This window comes from Acanthopagrus latus, chromosome 13 (assembly GCF_904848185.1).
Source record: "Acanthopagrus latus isolate v.2019 chromosome 13, fAcaLat1.1, whole genome shotgun sequence".
NCBI classification, from domain to species: domain Eukaryota; kingdom Metazoa; phylum Chordata; class Actinopteri; order Spariformes; family Sparidae; genus Acanthopagrus; species Acanthopagrus latus.
This window is the reverse complement of record NC_051051.1, coordinates 4,784,261-4,805,344: the sequence shown is the minus strand read 5'-3', so window position 1 is coordinate 4,805,344 and position 21,084 is coordinate 4,784,261. Positions and strand designations below refer to the sequence as shown.

Below are 21,084 nucleotides of genomic sequence, written 5' to 3'. Positions count from 1 at the left end.
CAGCTGTGGTGGAAAATAACTTTTGCAAATACAGTTTTGAGTACCTGTACCAAAGCATTTGCAGTTTACGTTACTTAAAACTTGTACTGCACAACATTTCAGAGGCATATACTTTTCACTTATTACCAACTTGTTCCCAAGCTTTGGTGCAGAGTTGTGACCTAATGTCTCCAAGATGAAGTTAAAGGAAAGTTGGGTTAAGTTTCATGGTATTAAAAACATTTCTGGATCAAATGAAGTAGGTCGGGACTTTTTTGCCTCCATGCAGATGATCTCGGCATCGTTCCAAGTTTTTGAAAGCCTTCAAGAGCTGAAATCTTCGCTCTAGCTGCTAAGCTAAAAGCGTTAGCGCACCACCCTGCATGTAATGGATTCACAAGATCAACGGCGCGTCGAGGGGCTTGTCTTGTCATATCAGCTTGAGAACCAAGAGACTTGATTACGAGTATGAAGCAACATCAGTTGTTTTATTTATGTTTTAAAACAAGTCCTCATCTTCATCAGTTGTTTAGAAGAGCGCTGCAACGCTGTGACGCTCCAGGAATGTTTTTATGGCCTTTACCCGACTCTCCATCTGCATGAGGGTGAGTATATAATGACTGCATTTTCGTTTTTTGGGTGAACTTGACCTTAAAGGAGTGTCAGTACTTTTACTGAAGTGAATCTGAGATCTTTTCCCAACACAGCTGCTACAAAAAAGTGATGAAGTAAAGGTGAAAAAGATTCTCTTATTATATAACTTGTAAATAAGACAAAGTAAAACTGCACCGGCTCCTTTGACCCTTGTAATAAAGCTACAAATAAATAACAGAACCAAGTCCGTTGTGACTTCTCTAGTAATTTCATTGTTACATAATTACCTGTATATACACAAGCTCTTTTTTGACAGTGTGGCTGGCACTGTGCTGCTATTTTTACCACGCTACTTTTCTGAGAGTAAAGTGCTCCTCTCCTGGGATCCAAACAGGATCGTGCGAACAGCCACCTCAAGTCACGAATGCTGTGGTCTTTCCCTTTCTTTTTTTTGTTGTTTTTACCTGTGACATTTAGGACGTAGATACTGTAGGACAGGGACCTCCCAAAAAGAAAAATGCAACCGTGCCACTGAGGCTACAATAAAAATCTATAAGCATTAAATATAGACAAGACAGGAGGGTTAAGGGGAAGAAAAATAGACAGAGGAAGCACTGCGTCATGCTCTCCTCCAGCATTTCCCCCCAGTTCAGTGGAGTGAGAAACAAAAAACGCTCTGTCTGCAGGCTTACATAACCTATCTTGGAGTTATTTTGTGATGGAGTAGACTGTGTGTTTTATGGGCGATTGCCTGAATATATGGGAATTTTGGCACCGACCCCTTCAGGTTGCTATTTCAGCAGCGATAGCTTTCTCAGCTCCTGATCACCATAGAGACAAAAATGTGCATTCGGGACAACAGATTTACCTCCTGCCTAGCTGTGATAGTAGTGCGAAGGCAGATAATAATGATGATTAATACTATTGCTGTATTCTTCAAGGACAACCTCTGTAACACTACATACATATTAATAAACTGGATATATTACTAAACATTATAAATCATTCTCACATCCCATCTCCCAAAGGCAACTTTTTTTGGTTTTCAGCCAAAAAGCAGGAACATAATGGGTATGTGTTTGCTGTACGGGAGTAATATTAGTCTATTGAAGTGTTTTAACTAAGAATTTCTGCATGCTGACAAGACAGAAAGCTAGCAGGGCAACGTGTGATGTCAATAATTCTGCAAGGAAAGGTTCTTCAAAAGGAAAAGTTCACCCTGAAATGAGAATGATGTCATTATCTAGGCGCCCACACACTGACGGGAAGTCAGGTGAATTTCTGGAGCAGCAAAATAGTGTAGTGAATGAGATAGTTCTATGCAGCTCCCCATCAGCTTCAGCTGAATGCTTGTTGTCATTGTGAAGATCAAGAAATGTTTTTTTTCCGGCTACGAAACTTCAACCATCCATTGTTTAATCTTTTGTGGTAATTCTGTAGGAACATCCAGCAAATAAAAAACTATTTTGAACATATCAGCAGTTCATAAGGAACATATCAGTGGTTCCTACCATTTTTAATCACCATTAAAAATGTAATAAGGCAACTCTTTTTTCTCTTTCCTCACAGAATGTACACTAAAGCTCAATATGTCTGATTCATACAGACATTTAAGATGTACCGATTTAACACAGAGGACTCTGATGTCTCACTGTAAGCTGCGATTTGACGTTCACAGCTCTGACGGTGTGTCCTACAGACTGTGAGATGTGTGAAGGAAACTGACATCAGTGTGTGATATTATACAATGCAATTGTTATCCCAGTGCGGAGAGGATGATGCAATAGTTAATGAGAAACTTGGACTACAGGAATCTGAGTTCTGGTTCAAATCAACATCTCACTTGTTTTCACACCTTGTTATTTACTCGCTCGTGTTAACGCGCACCAACTCTAAAAAGAAGCAGAGCAATGAGCATCAGCCCGACTGACAGTGAGAGAGCACATATGCAAGACAGGAGGAGGGAGTGCGGAGGAGGGAGGGCGGGTACAGCGGTGGCTGGTGGCGCTCTCTGCAGCACAGATCTGCTGAGAGTGCCAGAGCAAGAGCTCCTCCACAGACCACAGCCGCAGGGCTCCCACTGCAGCTCAGAAGGAAAACCTCACACAGAAAACACACATGCACCGCAGGACAAAGTGCTACCTCTCAAAGACCACAGACAAAGAAGACAAGACAGAGAGGAGGAGAGGGAAAGAGTGATCAGATCCATACAGAAAAGGAGGCGAGAAGAACTGGACTCCTTTTCTCACAGACGGACAGAACTTCCAGGGGGGCGCGCGGCTCGTCGCGTTTCTACTTTTGGAGTCCGTTCAATAATTTATCTTCGGGCTCGTGTTGGTCTGCGGAACACAACTTTGCTTTTTTTAAAAGTTTTGACATGCAGGTCTGTTTTTTTTTTTTCATTAGTTTTTAATTTTCCATTCAGCATTTCTGACTCTGATAGGTAATTCTAACGCTGTTCTCAACACCTGCCTCTTAAACTTTCACCACAGCATGTGCCTGTATGTTGAGCATCCGTTTTCTGAGTGAGTAGGTGAACTGTATCTCGTTCATCTGGACTGGTGGGAGGAGAAGACGCATTGTTTCCTCTTGTAAGATACAGCAGAAGCTTACTTTTGCTGCTGAACTATCATTTATCACCGCTTTTACCTTAAAGAACCTAAAGATGCTCCACAACAAAGACGACTGAGGCAGATTCATCTCTGGATTCAGGACATCGCACCATATAGCTCCCTGAAGGACACTGTGGAGGGACTTGCGAGCTTGATCCATTACCAAGATATATTCGAGAAACAGCCACTCTCTGGTGAAGACTCGGCCCCCCCTCGTCGGCCCCTCAGGATGGCTGGCTGTACCAGCCGCTGCAGGCAGGGGGTGCTCAAATTAATCCAGTCCCTGCAGAGATTGGTCTCAGGAACCCTCACGAAAGGTACTGTGGTTTGTCACCCAACGCAAATTTATTTATCATCATTTCTGTACATGTTTCACTCAAATTCATGACTTTCTTCACGTGTATTTGTTTGTAACAAAGGCGTTTGATGAGAGGCCTACACCCAGCGTTTAATATGACGTAAGGATGTCTATCTGTGTGCGTTTCTCGTTGTGTTTCCTGACAAAAATGAGTTTAAAAAAAAACACACACAAATCCAGAGCTGCAGTCTCCAGTCCAGGAACTCTACTTTTACAGCCGAATAACACAACTAGCTTCCTCTTTCAAAAGCTGTTTCAGTTGCAGTGTGATACAGACTGCACACTTTATATTGTCATGCGGTCAAGGTCAAGATTCTCTCCCCACAACAGCCAAAGTGCAGGTATTCATCAGCAGCCATGTGCGCTGTCACATTGTCCTTGAGCAAAACCCTGAGCCTTTTTCTTTTGCAAGTGTAGGCCAGTGAGAATTTCGGTTATATAAATACAACACAACCAGAACCAGCAGATGTAACAGTAAGATTGGCGATGCAAGACAATTCTTGCTGATTGAGTTTAAACTATTAAGGGTTTGTACTGTAAGTGGTGCTGTGTTGGTGGCTGCTATATTGAGCCATCAGGCCAGATGAGTCAGATGAGGATAGAGGGTTTGTAGCTTTTAACAAACAGGCCAGCGGCATCCAACCACGGGAGTTTGGTTAGTGAGATATTTCTGTTACGCTAAATTATTCATAATAGCTCATTTTCTCTCCAGTTTTCTCATATTTTTCGGGTGAAATATTTCACATTTTCACCTTTTGGGGCTTTTAAAATGGCTTCAGAGGAAAGAAATCTGAGGAGGAAAACTCGCTCTTTGTTCGAACTCTGCTTTGACTGTCTAGTGTTGGAATTAGTGCAATTTGGACACTCAGCGTGTTTAATATTAATGTGTGTTGAATAAACAGAGAACGCCACTCTGTGCAGCAGCGGGGCGTGACTTTCAGTGCTCTCGCTTCATCGATCTGCAGCTGTATCCCCCCTCACGTGAACTTATGTGGAAGCAGCCATATACAAAATGGGAGTTTAGCCTGTGCAGACGCCGTCAGCACAGTTTGTCCATTCCTCTGTGAGATTTTGAGTTTCTCCCCACAGTAGCGTGCTAGCTAACGTTGGGCTAAAAGGCCTATAGTGTTTGCCGTTGCTTGGCAGCACCGTCAGCTGCTCCGGGACGCTTCTCTCATTGGTTGACTCGGTCCTGCTGCATAAATATCAAATAGCAATATCATCAGGGCGGCTCAGGTGAGTCTGAGAGGAACTGAGGAGGCGAACTACTGGATCTGTAAACCCGACAACATGTTTTAAGGGGTCACATCATGAGAAACATCTGCTTTAGACCATAACTGCACATGATTTTGCATTCCTGTTATAATAACTAGCTAAAATGTGAAGAGGTTATTTAACACTGTCATGCGAAGTTGTCCTATTTCAAAATTATTGGCAATTATCCTTTCATTTTGACGTCTTCATTTCCGCCAGTACGCCTCGAGCTTCCCTACAGAACGCATTCTATTCACTATAACTTGTATCCAGGTAGAGAGACTGTGGTAATGGCTCATTTTGTGAATAATGTACATTTAATTGCAGTAATTATTGAGTTAGCCTACCTTTTATGTGCCAGTAGATGAGGGCTTTTTTTTTTTTTTTTGTTGCGTTTCCTAAATTATCTGTGTAAAAACCTGAAAGCAGAACATCACGTGTGTGTCATCCGTACACTTCCCCCCTTGGACAACAGTTGCGGTGCACTCTCCACCTCTTGTCATGTTCATCACACTGGCGTTAAAAGGATTTCTTGCTGCTCTCGAACCCTCCGTCAGCCTTCGGTTAAGTTACTTTTCACCTTAACGGAGAGGAACGAATGCTGAGTCACCGAGTCAGAGTGCTGCTGCAATCAGTCACGACTGATAAAACACACTGGGCTGCTCTCACATATGAGTAAAGGAAACAAACCTTGTGCTCTGATGCAGACTGCACACCAGTGTGTCTGTTTGTGGTCAGTGCAGGCAGTGCTGCTGAACCCGGCTGCTTCTTTTCTCAACTAGAAAACATTCGGATGCTCTTTCTACAATGCTCTGAATTGTTTGAAAGTGTATCCACTGCCAGGAATTGATTTTTTACAGGGAAATGAAGTGAACTTGACAGAAAAAACACATCATAAGGCAGCAATGTCAAAAAAACATAAGTGTGGATATGTTTTCTTCTGTTTTCTGATATTGTAAAACAGCAGGTTGGCTGTAAGAACACAACTTAACAGAAGCATGTCTGGTTGTCCTGTTTTCTACAATTTCTGTGAAAAGTATGAGTATGCAATTGACAATCAATAGCAAAGATCGATCCACTTTAGGCTACCTTAATACAGATCGCCTGTCCGAACTGTCACAGTTGACTTTATCTTGTTACCTGGTTGTCCAAGTACCACTTCCAAGTGGACGCCGCTAAAAATCAACCTGACTTCAAAAGCATCTACACTACGTGCATTTTTACAGTACGTGGCACAACTTTGATATGAATAACTTCAGTGTGATGCAGTGAAACCCGCCGACAGTGGCAATCTGTGTGGCTTCGTCAGCTACTGAGCTATTCTCGAAGTAATGCAGCCTACTTATGGCGGAATGGGTTTGACAATCTGGGTCACGCACTGCAGCCACGGATCTTAAGTGTCTCAGAGACGATCCGTCCTTTTATATAACAGAGAAACTATTCTGCACCTACTTTTACAGTCAGGAGCTCGTCTTTAAATGCTTGGACTTATTGACAAAGTTAAGTAATAATGTCAGGGGGGGAAAAAAAAAAACCCCATACACTTAGATGTTGTCCTGTGTGTGGAGGTTGTGATTAAAGGGATAGTTCCCCCCAAAATCAATACATATTTTCCCTCTTACCTGTAGTGCTACTCCATCGACCCATTGAGATTGTTTTGGGGTATAAGTTGCCAAGTACATCAGCTATGGAGAAGTCTATACAGTTACTGCATCGTTTTCATTTTCTTGGAAAAACTATTGACAATCAGAGTTTTGCCGCAGGGTTCTGTGGTTTTTTTGTGTTTGTCAGCATTTTCATTAGCCTTTCTCCTACAAAAATGCAGATGAAAGTTTTGGATATTCATTCAAATTGTACTCAGTTACTTTTTTTAAATCATAATCGAGTACTAAGTGAATCACACGGTGTCATGCATACCTAAGTACAAGTATAATATGAGAGACTTGAAGTGCCCAAACAAATGATTTAATTGCAGAAATACAAAGTAGATGTAACAAATGTAGAAATCCAAGCACACAAACTATCTTGAGGGAAGAGATTTGTAATTTTTTTGCGCCAGTCTCTGTGTTCGCAAAGTTAGTTGATGAACTGGCGTGTGACTTCTACAGAACATCGAGTTCCTTCATCTTCGTGCCTCCGTGCATGTTGGCTTGCTTCTCCTCTCTTTTTCTTTTGCGTGTGCTTTGTTGACTGCAGCTCACGGCGCTGCCCTTTTTGTTATTTAAGGTTAAGATGTTCGTGCGCTGAGCCGTACAGAGGCCGTGTCTTCATTCACTTTCCATTATTGAATGTCACTGAGTTAATTAACTTCCTCTGGTCAAATTAATAAGTTATATATCATCTAAAATAGGGCTCACAGTGGGATTTGTTTAATTTATAGGTGTTACCCTAATGTGTTATCACCTTTTACATGCACATGTGTCTAATACAAGGCAATTTAGAAGAAACTTCTTAAGCTAGGGCATCAAAAAAGAAGCTGAATACTGTGTGTTTCTGTTAATGTCCATGAACCTTCAGTCCTGAACCTATTTTCTTTCGCTGTGGTTGTAGGTTGAAACGTTTACTTCTGCTCAATTAGCCCATCATCACGTCTCAGAGCACCATCTCCACTCTGCAGATGGCGCAGAGGTCCTGCGTGCTATCATATGCATGGAGGACGACATGAAAACCTGCACACGCATGCATATTCAACCTCACACATGCGAGCATGTCAGACAGACTGAAAAAAGTCCCTCATGTTCAACACACACACGTATCTTCAGTAGTTTGGCCTGTTATGCACATTTGCCTGCACACACTCGGATATATATAGTGACACGAACTGTAAAAACGCTGCCTGTTAACCTTTAAAGTGCTCTACTTACAACTGTAGCTGCATGTATATTCATTTTCAGACCTTTTTAACATTGCGAGAGTGTCAGAGTTGTGGAAACAGAGCCAGAGATTCGCCTCGGGCCCCGAGCCGACTGACTCTGCAGTTATTCCGAGGTCCCCAGTGGCTCCTGTGTCTCGAGTGTTTATACCCATAAACCAAACTTTATATTCTTGTCCTACATAGTCCTGCTTCTAAAAATGGTTGAGCTCTAATCTGCGAGAGGTAAGGTGAATGTAAAGTTGATGAGAATGACTGTTGTTTGTGCAGCTGACCAACACTATCAAGACAGTTTACATGCATACAAAAGCTCATAGTTTTATTCAGGCAGGTCACTGATAATGTGTTTGGCTTGTAAACCAACAGGAAGATTTGAGTTGTGGATCAGAAAAGAGTTTTTTACGTTTATTTTTTATTTAAAAGTGGGGGAAGCTACAGTTCCTTCCGATGTACAGACGGTGGCAGAAGAAGCCCTCAGATCTTTTACTTTAAGTCCAAAATGCCAAAAATGTTGAATTACTCTGAATTATGTAATGTTGCAAAAGTATACATATACATATATGTATAAAGCACCAAAGATATTAGCACTCATCATGCAGAAAGACCCATTTTAAGACTCATATATATTAAATTGCTTGATTATAATTAATGATCACTTAGCACTTATGTTGTAGCCAGTGAAGCTACTTTACTTTAACTTCTTCCTGTACTGCCAGGAGGCATCATCCAAAATAACATATATAGCATATCTTTTATAAGCTGGATACATTTTGTACTTTGTACAACTTGCACTTAAATACAGCCATAAAGCCAATGTACCAATTTGTATGGATCTGTCGAAAAAGAGACATAACTTGCAAGAAGATACAAAATGTTTTGCAAGCTCTTTGCTTTTGTGAGCTTTTAAATCCAGAAGGTCGCACGACTCTGAGGAAATCCAACACTGCCTGAGCACTGAGTCACCGAGCAACAAGTGTCAACAGTATATGTCCTTGGCGTCGAGACATTAACATTTCCATAGGTTCCATATAGTTTTGTTACTACCTTTCAATTCTGGCCATTTCTTACAAACAGAACAATCTTGTTGACCATGAAAGTATTTGGACTTCTTTGCTTTTACTGTAATGTACACGTTTCTACTGGAAACAGTGTGGTGAGGAGAAGGTGAAACCGAACATCCTGCCCTGTGCTGCACATCTCTCCTGCCATTACAAGTCACATGTGCACTCCGAGTGCATAACCTTGCAGCAGGGGTCACTTCATCGCAAACTACAGAGACTGACTCAAATCTACAGCCTGCGTGTACTTCCACCACACTTCTACTATGACCGTAAACACACTGTAGAATTATCCAACATCACCCTTCAGTCTGTAAACTGTTCTCCCCCAAAAACCTCCTTCTCCTCCGTCTCCTTTCACTCCCTCTCTCTCCTGGTCTGTGGCTGTAGAGGCAGTGGATCGGAGCTGACAGCGTGCGTCTCTGCTTTTAATTTTTTACATCACCTCACTACGCACTTTTATGTAACTGTCTTCGTCTGGGTTTATTTTTGTCTTTCCTGCCTCCGCCGTGTCTTTTTCATTCTCAAAGTTAATTCTCTCCGGCCTCATTGTTTTTAGGATCTGACTTTTAAATGCAAAATACACTTTTGACGAACAAGCATGCGGAGAATATTGTTCTGATGATGATGTGACATGTATGTATTGTTGCGAGGTGTTGTACGTTCAGCTCACACGCTCTTATGTTGCTGTTCTCAGATCAGTTTAGCTCCCCTTTGTATTTTAGTCATGAGCATGAAGAATTTGATGCAATGGCCACCAGAGCTGCTGACTGTTACCAGGGAACACTGTACTCTGCTGCCACCTGTTGTTCAAAGAGTGACACCACAAACATAACACACAAAGGGAATGTGTGCTGTCAGTCAATAAAGTTAAAGACAATCATGGCAACTAAATCACTTCTATTCACTTTCAAATATTATGTGAGCAAATGGTATTTAACGTGTGTGTATTTCTGAATGTGTGGACACTTCCAGGCTGCAGTTTTGTGTCTGTTTGTGTGTTACTTTGTGTGTTTCCTCAGTCAAAAGTTGGCTCCTTTTCGTTTTTTTTGTGCTCTAAAATGTAATCCATCTCATCAAATACAGCCGGTGGCACATTTTTCCACTGAATAACAGTCTTGTTTCGAGGGCACGGCTCGGTACAGTACGAGCACTATGAGCACTTAAATATGAGTGAATAAATATTTAATTGAATTTCCCCAATTTTTGACATGCTTAAATATTAATTTTAAAGACACAGGGAAACTACGCTATCGTTATTATGTCACATCATGCAATTCTTATTCTTAACAATGAATTCTCAGAAACATCTTACTGATATTGGTAGTGGGTTTTAAGAAATATTCACTGCAATATACATTTTAAATAGCTAAAATATGGTGGCGTTAAATCTCCCTAATGCTAAATTTCTCATCAAGAGTTAATTTTCCATTACTCACCCAATTTATTAACTTGTCTGACCAGTCAAACAGCCCTCAAGCTATCACATTTATAATCATATCAAACATAGAAAAGCAGATTATTAAACCAATCAGTTGCTATAACTACATATACATTTGAATGATGTGAAGACTCATTCAACGTGTAACCTTTTTCCCTTTGTCAAATCCATGTTCGTCATCACTTGAAGCACAACTGGAGTGTGCAGGAGACAGAGGGGATGTTCAGGTGAAGAGCAGAGCAGTGGAGATGAAATAATTCAGTAATGGGAGTCGTTGCATAACGAGGGGAACATCTCATCTGGTCTGAAACTGTTGCGGTTTGTCCACAGATCATCACAGAAGAAACATAGATCCCTCTTCTTGAAAAAATTATGACTTTAATTGATTTTGAGCACATTTCCCAATGTATTCAGTCCGATAATGGGCTTTAACTTGAGTAGAACATGAAGCGGTTAACAGATAATGAAGCCATTAGTAAGTCGGGCTGCGGCGCAGTGTCCTTGGTCCTTGTCAGTGGGTGATTTGTTCATCTTAACCGGGGGGGATGGACCAGTGGGAGCACTGTTCTTGTCCTGGATGTGGACATTAAGCTTTCTAATGATGCGTATGTTTCAACACACAACTGTAGGTTTGATGGTATATTTAGCAAGAATTATGTAACTGTAAACCCAACCCATGTATCTACTGTACAGTATATGGGTGTAGTTCTATGAGCGGGGCCCTGCTAACCTGTTAGAGTAATAAAATTAGAAGCTTTTGAATGTATTTATGAACTACAAATAAATAGCAAATAAATTCCTCCACTTAGCAGGTACATAGTACTGGTTTTAAATCCCAATAAGAATCATGTTTTTAATTTAATATTCCCTTTCAAATTCAAAATACACATCAGTGAAATGCAAATAGTCCACTGAAATATCCCGTGTATATCACACACTACTTTTGAGCAATGTACCTCGCCTGACATCCTCCTTTAGCGCTGTAATAACTCCTATGGCCACAAGAGGTCACTGCCTAACAAGAAATGTCAACTATGGGTGTTAATAAGCTCATTTTACAGTTGACCTATATGTTTGTTTTTTTTCTGATGAGGACAGGCTGCACTCTCTCTCTCTCTGACAGGTGGATGGAGAGGGAGGGGGCAGTTCAGTTCAACAACAGGGATGCATCTTTTGTAATTTTGCCAACCAGTGAGACAGCATCCCCCTTTCACCCCCTTTAACCCCGCCTGCTGGTGCTTGTCACAGTGCAGGATGACGAGAGAAAAAGTTCCAGACATCTGTCGTGGGGGATTACGACGGTTTACTCAAAGTAATCTGAACACTTAATTCTCCATCTGCAATTGTCTGAATGTGTGTCAGGAGGCTTCTTTTTTAAGGAGGAAGGACTGTTTGTAACATCTAAGATATTACTGATAATATTTTTTTGCTTCATGGTCCAGATATGAAGCGACTGTGCTGATTTTCTTTTTTTACACCGGGTTGTAAAAGTAATGAATATTTGTGTGGCAATATTTATATGGATTGATTTGGGAAGCAGACAGGAAAAGGGAGTTTAGCACAAATGGTGGGACAGGTAGTGTGAGAGAGGTGTGCATTTATCAGAATTATGCCTTCATGTTGGATTAATCAGTGCATCTGCCTTGTATCAGCTCAGGACTGCCCTCTACACACCACATGTACACACACACAACTTCAATTTCACCACACCAGTGATCTGCATGCTCAGTCCAACACATGGCAGATATAAGGCGAGATTCCAAGGATTATGTAACCATGACATAATAAATATCAAATTCATGAATTTCTGTATCGATGTCACCAGACACCTTTATACACACACACACACACACACACACACACACTCAGGGCTCCTGCTCCTTTTCTACGGTTGTAAAAGAGGAAGTGGAACGCAACTTTCAAGAAACAAGAAAACGGCATTGAAAAAAAATGGCAGAGCATGAATTTTTTAAAAACCAAGAGAGGTTTTTTTTCTGAAGCTCACACACTCACTCACACACACACACACACACACACTACAAAGAAAAAGAACGAGGCGGGGAGAGCATTTACATTTCTGGTCCGCAGCCAGTGGAATATTTAAAAAGACATTCATATTTTCTGCTTCACTCCACCCTCTTTTAACAAGTGTGCTGTAGTGCTCTCGTAAATCAAAGCGATCGCTCTTAAAAAAAAATGTCCTTTTCTTAGATTAGCTCATTAAGATCTTTGGCTGAGCTACACAAAGAATCCCTGTCAGATAACATATCAGATCCTAAATCAGGCTGAATCTGTCTCAAACTCATTAAGCCGCCTTCTACAACAGTGAATGATATTGTTTGAGTGGGCAAAGCACTTATAATATAATTAACATTTACTTCTGCTCCCGACAAAGCTGTTCGAGTTTCAATGCCGAGCACTTTTACAGACATAAACATCACTCACACCGACTGCTTTCCTTCCCCCCTTGTGCACACAGTCTCATTTTGATAGAAATCGAAGTCGCTCCATGAATATTAATTGGCACCATTAAACATCTTAACTGGCTTGTTTAGGCCACGGTGGCCTTCACATTAGCACAAGAGGGAGAGGGTCACAGCTAACATATATCTACAGGGCTCATTACGGGAGAAACCATGTGGCAGGGAGCAGAGCGCTAATTTGGAGTGGTACTGAACGGAAGTCATCATGAGTATTTGTGTTGAGTGTGTGTGTGTGTGTGTGTGCGTGTGTGTGTCAGGGCGGTAAAAAAAAACAGAAATAAATAATGACCCTTCTGTCAGCTTGACCTTCACCTGTTACCATTCGTCTGTCAGGGGTGTTATTACCGAGCACGGCATTGGTTTACCACCAGCGCTCCACAACAACATGAAGGCATGAGGAGGCAGGGAGGCTGGAGAAAAGAGGGGGGGAAAGCTGACAGATGAGTGGAGTGAGGCACAGAGAGGAGGGAGTGGCGCAGGAAGGCAGGAGCAGCTTGCCAGTGTGTTTGGGAGAAAGAGATCAGAAAATCCACGAGAATCAGCTCAAAAAGGAGGAGAGTCGTCCCTCAGTGACAGAACCAACCAGAGGAGAGGGGGGTGGAAGCCCTCTTTAAGATCCAGTGGAGCTGTGGAGGCAGAGAAAGACAGAGAAAGACAGAGCGACGGGGCTTGACAAGACCGTGAAACAAACAGAGGACTGTTATTTCTCTGGGGTTTGTTTGACCAGACTGGTTTCCACGGTGACAACATGGGTGCAGTGGTGGGCACTTTGACCATGCAGACCAAGCAGAGGAGACCGTCCAGAGGTACGTCGACACCGGTCAGGGAGAAAAAGATGGAGAGGAGACAAAAGAGCAACAGAAAAGCTAAAGTGACAGAGAGAGAAAGAGAAGAATGAGAAAGAAAACAATCAGATACACATTTGGACCAACTGTAGTTTATTATGCATGTGTGTTTGTTTTTTTGTGTTATTTGCCATATGTTGCACATTTATATATTTCTATATGTGCCAGATTTCCCAGGAGTGACTGTAAATTATTGAACACTGAAGTCAGAAAACAGCAAAAAAAATGGATCGCCTAACGTTACATATGTGACCAAATGGCATATACATGTAAAGTGCATTAACCTGTAGCAGCAACGTTATTTTTTATTTACAAGTGTTAATTCTCTTCATTAAAATGTATAAATGATAATTCAAAGAAGTAGCAGCGATGCGGGTGTGTGAGGTTTAACCAGTATGTTGTGGTCATGATGGAGAGATCACAGCGTACCCCCCGGTGGTAGTGTGTCCTTGAAAAAAAAAAAAATAACCAGAGAGCAAAATCACTGCCCCTCACTCTATTATTATTATTGTGTGTGTGTGTGTGTGTGTGTGTGTGTGTGTGTGTGTGTGTGTGTGTGTGTGTGTGTACATGTGGGTGTCTGTTCAATGAGTCAGTGAGTAAGTGAAGCAGAGAGAGAGAGAGAGAAAGAGAGAGGGATGGGGGGTGGAAGCGAAGGTTTGGAGGGAAGCATGTGAATTAACACGCAGCTCACATATCATACCTCTCCCTGGCCTTATGCTTGAGATCCTCGTTGTCATGGAGACTGGGTTGTGAGGGGCACGGGAGGATGAGTGTGAACAATCCTCAGCCCGGGATGAATGACGAATTTATGGCAGCATGAAATAAGAGATAAAAATATATGTGAAGCGGCGAACAAAAAGGAGTTGTACCCTCCGTCGTAGGACCTGCGAGAAGAGGGTGATGCTCTGTATCCGTTTTTACGCAGATGTGATGGGATCGTCTCATCCTTCACTTTGATAAAAAGCCTTTCAAAAGCACGGGAAAAAAATACACTGAGCTCACCTTTTTTTCCCTAGGTCCATTAAAGTGTGTCCTGTGTTGTCAGCCGTGCACAGGTATACGAGATGAGATAAGGTAGATAAGGCTTTATTGATCCCCTGGAGGGAAACTAAGTGTCACAGCAGCATAGGACACAGAGCGGAGAGATACTGTAGGTCAAGGCAGGATCCAAACAAAAAGAAGCCAGAGTAACATACAGTACTACATCTTAGACCACTGAGCAGACTGCAAATGTACTTTATAAACAGAACAAATCTTTTTTTTGTTCACCAGTATCTATGGTGTCACAACCCAAGTATGGAAAGAAAGGGCTCAGACCAAAGGAATAGTTTAGGAAGAGTGATACCAATCACATGTCAGCCAGTTAGCTTAGCTTTGCATAAAGTCTGAAAGCAGTCAGCAGTTAGCCTAGCTCCATGTGGTTCCATGGAGGTTTATGAGATGGGCTAACTTTTAGCTGGGTGCAATAAATTAACTTCCTGGAGTTTTGTCATCACTGTAAGGGTGAAAGGTAACAAGCAGGGACTTTTGTTTGGAGCAAACCTGCTGGAAAAACCAGCATAGACCTAGGCTGGCAATTTCCCTTGTTTATTGGTCTTTATGCTAAGCTATGCTACCCCCGGCAGCCAGTTAGCTTAGCTTAACAGAAACAATGTACAAAGGGTCAAGCAGTTAGCTTGGCTTTTTCCACACGCAAGATCAGCTAAAAAGCTCACTCACCGTAAATTGACATGTTGTGTTTTTAATGGCGGGGCCGGGTGCAGTTACTTCCTGGAGTTTTGTCATCAACATGAGGTTGCAAGGCAACAAGCAGGGACTTCAGGATGTCACTGGGCAGAATAAACAAGATAAAAACCTTTTATGGATGAGCTTCAGAGGTGCTTGCAGATGGATGTAGTTGTCTTTGGAGAGAACAAGGCTAGCTGCTCCCCTTGTTTCCAGTCTTTATGCTAAGCTAAGCTAAATGGCTGCTGGATGTTATATTTACTATTCGGACATGAGAGTAGCATCGATATTCTCATCTAACTAAAGTCAATCCTGTAACTGTACATCCCAAAATAACAAAGTAAAGCAAAAGTGACTCCAATCAAAGCTACACTCAGACCTATAGCACCTTCAGAACCCAGTCTCTCCATCTGTGCATGTTTTTGCATGACAGAGCTGCTGTTTGTCTGTGCAATCACCATCTTATCTCCATTACTTCATCACATAACACCCCCTCTCCCGGTACATGAAGATAAATGTTTACATCAAGACTCCTGCCTTGTATATCAGCATCAAGCGCCTGCAGTATTAGTTTCTTCTGCACACTTCCGAGCATAAATCCATCACCGGTAATCAGATCATGTTGTCGTCTGGTAATATTCTTATTCCCAATAAGTGTTTCGAACCCCCAGGTGGTTCAAATCTAGTCATTACTAGAAAAACCTCAAATTCAAAATCAATATGTCTGGTTCCTCATCACGCCTCTGAGATCAATAGCCCAGTGTTTGTCTTTCCATCCCATTTTATGTCCAACACACATATTGTGTATGCTATCCGGCCATATGTTGCTCTCCTCTTTAAAAATGTATTTTTCACACTCCGCCATCGCCCTCCTCCCGTCTTCCCAATGTCTCATCCCTCCTCTAATCAACACCTCCGCCCGTTTCCTCTTCGCGCCCTCATCCCATTTCATCTGTTTCTGATCGACACATTGTATTTTTCAGGGAGGCAGCTGCACCCAGGCAGTAAAAATACATCCACACAAGTGCAGCAAAGCAACACCGTTGTTGTTTTGCTGTCATGCGAGGGGGGGGGCTTCTGCACAAATTGTGTTTGACACCTTTTCTCTTTTTGGTCGGGTTGACCCAGTATACGCACCGCTGTTCATGTTCCTCCTGGCTGTCTATCCCCATGACAACAGGAGTCAGGGCGATCGCAACAGGAAGATGGAGGGAAGATCGAGTGAAGGCTGCGCAGAAATACACGCTGTTCTGTGTCAGTAAATATTCTAAATATACCCCACTAGTTCAGCATTGAATAGAGGAAACAAAAAACCGTGAGAGGATGGAGCCAAAAAGGGGGATAATCTGTGAAATGAGGGCAGGAAATCCGTCTCCAAATGTGCTAATCTCTCAAAAATGTCTTACACCAGGAGGCACATTATCTCTCCAGGTTATTCTAATAGCTCTCTGTGCATGAAGAAGATCTCTTTCAAATGAGTTTCTTTCAATTTCATACTATCTCGATATTAGCACACACACCTAATAGCGTATAGGCTCATAAATGCTGTATGTAACCTACATATTTTCTAAGCCTCGACTTTGATCTGAACAATCACATGTGGACGCATGTGATCGGCTGCAAGTTTATACTGTTGTGCATGAATTGAAAGTGAAATCGAGAAAATAGCAAACTGGATCCAAACGAGGACGATTTCAAGATAAAAGCAGAAGCAATTATTCTCGTACAAATAAAACACAAAAGCAGCTGATGAGGGATTACTTTTCATATTATCATCACACACAGTTTGACGCCTCTGGGACATGCTTTAAAAAAAGAATTGGATAACCAACAGGATATTTGATATAAATTTCAAATTAAGACCCCCTCTGGCAGGGGATGCACGACATTAGATACAGTTCCTGTGTCGAGGATTAATCTTGACACCGCTGCTTAACGGGCTGAAATGAAATGAGTCATCAGCACCATATCCAAAAGCAGGAGTATTATATCCATTTTAATCTTCTTCTCTCCAAGGCCGACTGAGCCAATTGATGCTGACACAGCTGGAGTCATAGCTTGCCGGTCACCTTTCATTTCACTGTGGCAGGAATTAATGTGTTAGAAAAAAAAAAATTAAAAATTAAAAGGACATAGCATGTAAAAAATCATTTGGTGTCTGTTAACATATTGCTTAGATCTCAGGGACCAGTTGGGATTTACGGATCTGATCAACCCAGGTGAGAACGGAGCATTTAAAGTATTTAATGCCACTTGGTCTGGGAGATCAGGCTCAGCAGCACATGTGCATATGGAGATTGGTCTAACTTCCACAATATCTCATACGAGAGACACACACCAGCTCCACACACCAACACAAGCCTGTAAATGTGTGCGATCGGCCCACTTTAGGCTTCCGCCGCTGCCAGAATTCAATAAAGTCTTCCAGGGAGCTCTTTATACGGATGTTTTCTCCTGGATGTTTGCTGAACTCGCTGGTGTGTGTGTTGTGTCCACTGCCTGATGTCAGGATGTTAGTCTTGGCCCTGGAGCCGGGAGACAGTCACGGTAACAAACACTTGCCCCCCGCGGCAGAACCAAAAGGCTTCACATCATTAACCACCATCCATCTCCTCAGCAGCCGATACCGTGCTTCATGTAGCCATTAATAAAATCCCTCAACCCCTGAGGGGAGGGAACATGTGGCTCTGATATAATCCATCGTTTTTATCTCTTTTTACCTCTATCCGAGCCTCTCACTGTCCTATCATTCTGCTGCTTTGTGAGCCCTCTTTCTGCTGTCTAATCACATTTTTTGATGTTTCACCTTCTCACACTTTTGCTGACTTGTCCTCTTTGCTGTGTGTTACAGTTTTCATGTATCCAAAGAATGGTAAGAGCACATGTCAGACAGAAATTGCAGAGGTCTTTACCTGGTAATAGATGTATTTCTTCTTGTCTTCCTTCCTTCTTTCTTCTTCTTCCTCCCTCCAGATAAAGCAGATGACGAGCTGGAGATGACGACAGTGTGCCACAGGCCAGAGGGCCTCGAGCAGCTGGAAGCCCAGACCAACTTCACCAAACAGGAGCTGCAGATTCTCTATCGCGGCTTCAAGAATGTAATCAGCCACTTTCTGATTGTCTCATTAGAATACTTTGGTACACAGGGCATGCATTTTTTAATTCTTAAGCTCTGGATCACCCTAATTCCAAAAGAAAACATTTACCCTTTTACCCCTAATGGTATCCAGAGGATTTCTATTTGAACGAGACTAAGAGTCCACAGCCATGCAAACAGATCTATGAGATCTACTTAAAGCCAGCAGAGCTGTGAATGCTAATACAAGCTTTCCCTACGTCGGCCATCTTGGCCCGTGTGGTACGGCAACACCACGTGGACAAACCACATTCAGAACTGCACTAAAACCACTTTGCTAAGTCTGGTAATGATTACATTTGCTCAGGATTACTGCAGATGGCTGTGTGGCATAGCATGTTTCATACAATCATCATATTGCTGTTAATGTGTGCCAACCAAACTGTACTTGGCTGTACTATGCTTTGGCAATATTGTTCTTAGAGCTTCCATGCTAATAAAGCCCATTTGAACTGAATTGAATTCAAAATAATGACATTCTGTGATAGGAAACCATGTAGCGTTGTCCGAAATAACCATTAGTTAGTTCAATTAAAATTGCTGTCCAAGATGGTCGACATGCCCACACGTGCAGTACTCATGTCAGGTTGTTAGTCCGATCGGGAAGTGAATGGAAACATGTATACAGTGACATCTAACGTTTAGCTGGTAAAGACTAATATTAAAAAAATAGAATATTTCTCTGGATACTCCAGGGACAAATGATATATATGATTATGGTCACATGACTATATGTATGTGGTGAATTCCTACAGCAAACAGAGGATAAAGTATTAACGTTGTTGGGCAGATTATCCCTAATTCATTTATGTTATTTACACAGGAATGTCCAAGTGGTATGGTGAACGAGGAGACGTTTAAACACATATATGCACAGTTCTTCCCTCACGGAGGTACAATGCTTTGTTTTCACATCTCTTTTAATGCTCTGTGAGGTTTATTGACAGCAAGAGATCTTAAAAATGTGTTTTTTGTGTTGCAGATGCAAGCATGTATGCACATTATCTCTTCAATGCGTTTGACACCACAAACAACGGCTCCATCAAGTTTAAGGTAAAAACAAATGATTTCATGTTAATTATGACTCACACCATCGCCTCCACCTACAGTCTGAATCTGTCTTCTGTCTCACTGCTGCCAGGACTTTGTCACGGGTTTGTCCATACTGCTGCGAGGAACCCTGAGAGAAAAGCTCGAGTGGACGTTTCACCTGTACGACATCAACAGAGACGGCTACATAAACAGAGAGGTGAGACCGGGCCCTCACTTCTTGAATGGTGTTTTGTGTGTCATCTAAAGGCCAAGTTTCATCGCAGTGTGAATCTTCTTCTTCTTCTTCTTTCAGGAGATGACTGAGATCGTGAGAGCCATTTATGACATGATGGGCAAGTACACCTACCCTGCGCTAAAAGGAGACGTCCCCCAGCAGCATGTGGACGCCTTTTTTCAGGTTAACTTCTAATACATGAGATGAACGTAAAAGAAATTCAAAAGTCAAATATTTTTCAGAGTGAGGGGTGATTTTTAAAGCCATTGTGTTTGCACAGCATGAGTGAAAAAAACATCTCAACTCCTGATGCCTCTCATCGCACCCCAGCAGCTTCCAAAATGAACCTCTGCAGTTTTATTGAGGCTCTTTGCATATATTACAAGTTTTGGATGAGGCTTATAAAGTTTTATATCACTACAGATTAAAGTCCCTGGGGTGAAGAATTTAGAGATAGTATAGTTATACACTATATTATATAATGGGAACACAATGCCACAGCAATGACTTAAAAATGTGTTTCTATTTGATACTGATTCACATTATTTTGTTGCTTTTTTTCACAGAAAATGGACAAAAACAAGGATGGAGTGGTGACTTTAGAGGAGTTTGTTATAGCCTGTCAGGAGGTATGTATCGTCCTACATCTGCGTTCCATATGACACTATAAGAAATATAAAAATATATTAATCACAGTCACCCAAATGAAGATGTTAGCGTTGTCTCCACTGTTGGGAGTTTGCTCATTCTTGGTGCTACTACTTACTGTGTTAACACATTCACATGTGATGACAATGGTTAGAATGAACTGATGTTTCTTTGTACCTATTATTTTTTTTTTTTGTATATTTAATAACTCATTCCATTGTGCCGTCCCTATGTGACATTTAATCTAGGCACAAAGGTTCATTGACTTTCTTTTGGAGCCCTCTGCCACAATAAAAGCAATGAGATGCAGTTTAAAATCCCCAAACTAATAAGAGGACCTTTTAGTTTTTATACATGATGAAGATTGGATAATTATTTAAAGAAATACGTTACAATGATGCTTACAAGCCAAACTGTGCATGTAGATATTAACTATATGTAGATTTACAAGATGAAAAAATACATAAATACACAAATGTCCAGAGTCCAAATGAGGCACATGCACACAAAACAGACTTAAACTGTGAATGTAAATTTTCTTCTATGCACTTATTTAGACAATACCTTTCTATACATACGCTATACAGGCTACAGCACATGACTAAATTGCATCATTGTTCCCTGATTGCTCATCTTCCCTCCCTGCAGGATGAAACCATGATGAGATCCATGCAGCTGTTTGAGAACGTGATGTAGGAACAAGACGAGGTGACGGAGACAAAGACACAGAAAAAAAAAAAGAGAGGGCTTGGTGTGAGTGCGTGTGTGTGGGTGGATGCATATGTGCAATATGTCCGATCTCTCCTCCT

The 21,084-nt window shown here is 41.7% G+C and overlaps 1 protein-coding gene and 1 long non-coding RNA gene across 4 annotated transcripts; one reads left to right on the top strand and one right to left on the bottom strand.

Moving 5' to 3' along the window:
• Nucleotides 1-2,596: 2,596 nt before the first annotated feature.
• Nucleotides 2,597-21,000, top strand: kcnip1b (Kv channel interacting protein 1 b). Of its 2 annotated transcripts, none has more exons than XM_037120660.1 (8): nt 2,597-3,502; nt 18,198-18,322; nt 19,184-19,253; nt 19,343-19,413; nt 19,502-19,609; nt 19,706-19,810; nt 20,194-20,256; nt 20,924-21,000. In XM_037120660.1, the coding sequence occupies exons 1-8, from the start codon at nt 3,415-3,417 to the stop codon at nt 20,969-20,971; spliced, it is 678 nt and encodes a 225-aa protein (XP_036976555.1). In that variant the 5' UTR covers nt 2,597-3,414; the 3' UTR covers nt 20,972-21,000. The 2 variants fall into 2 exon arrangements, with proteins under 2 accessions (XP_036976555.1, XP_036976556.1); XM_037120661.1 differs by lacking the exon at nt 2,597-3,502 and adding an exon at nt 12,275-13,457.
• LOC119031883 lies at nt 13,388-18,267 on the bottom strand. 2 transcript variants are annotated; one of them, XR_005078735.1, is made up of 5 exons: nt 18,137-18,267; nt 15,219-15,328; nt 14,502-14,607; nt 14,200-14,383; nt 13,388-13,517 (listed from the first exon to the last, which is right to left on the bottom strand). It is a non-coding gene; the product is annotated as an uncharacterized LOC119031883 (long non-coding RNA). The 2 variants fall into 2 exon arrangements; XR_005078736.1 differs by having other exon boundaries at nt 15,219-15,354; nt 18,137-18,263.
• Nucleotides 21,001-21,084: the final 84 nt, after the last annotated feature.

What these genes read in the sequence shown, in the direction of transcription:
- kcnip1b (XM_037120660.1), top strand. Translation starts at nt 3,415, where the DNA reads ATGGCTGGCTGTACCAGCCGCTGCAGGCAGGGGGTGCTCAAATTAATC. An exon ending in TCTATCGCGGCTTCAAGAAT is followed by an intron (nt 18,323 to 19,183) that starts GTAATCAGCCAC and finishes TTATTTACACAG; the next exon opens with GAATGTCCAAGTGGTATGGT. An exon ending in ACGGCTACATAAACAGAGAG is followed by an intron (nt 19,610 to 19,705) that starts GTGAGACCGGGC and finishes TTCTTCTTTCAG; the next exon opens with GAGATGACTGAGATCGTGAG.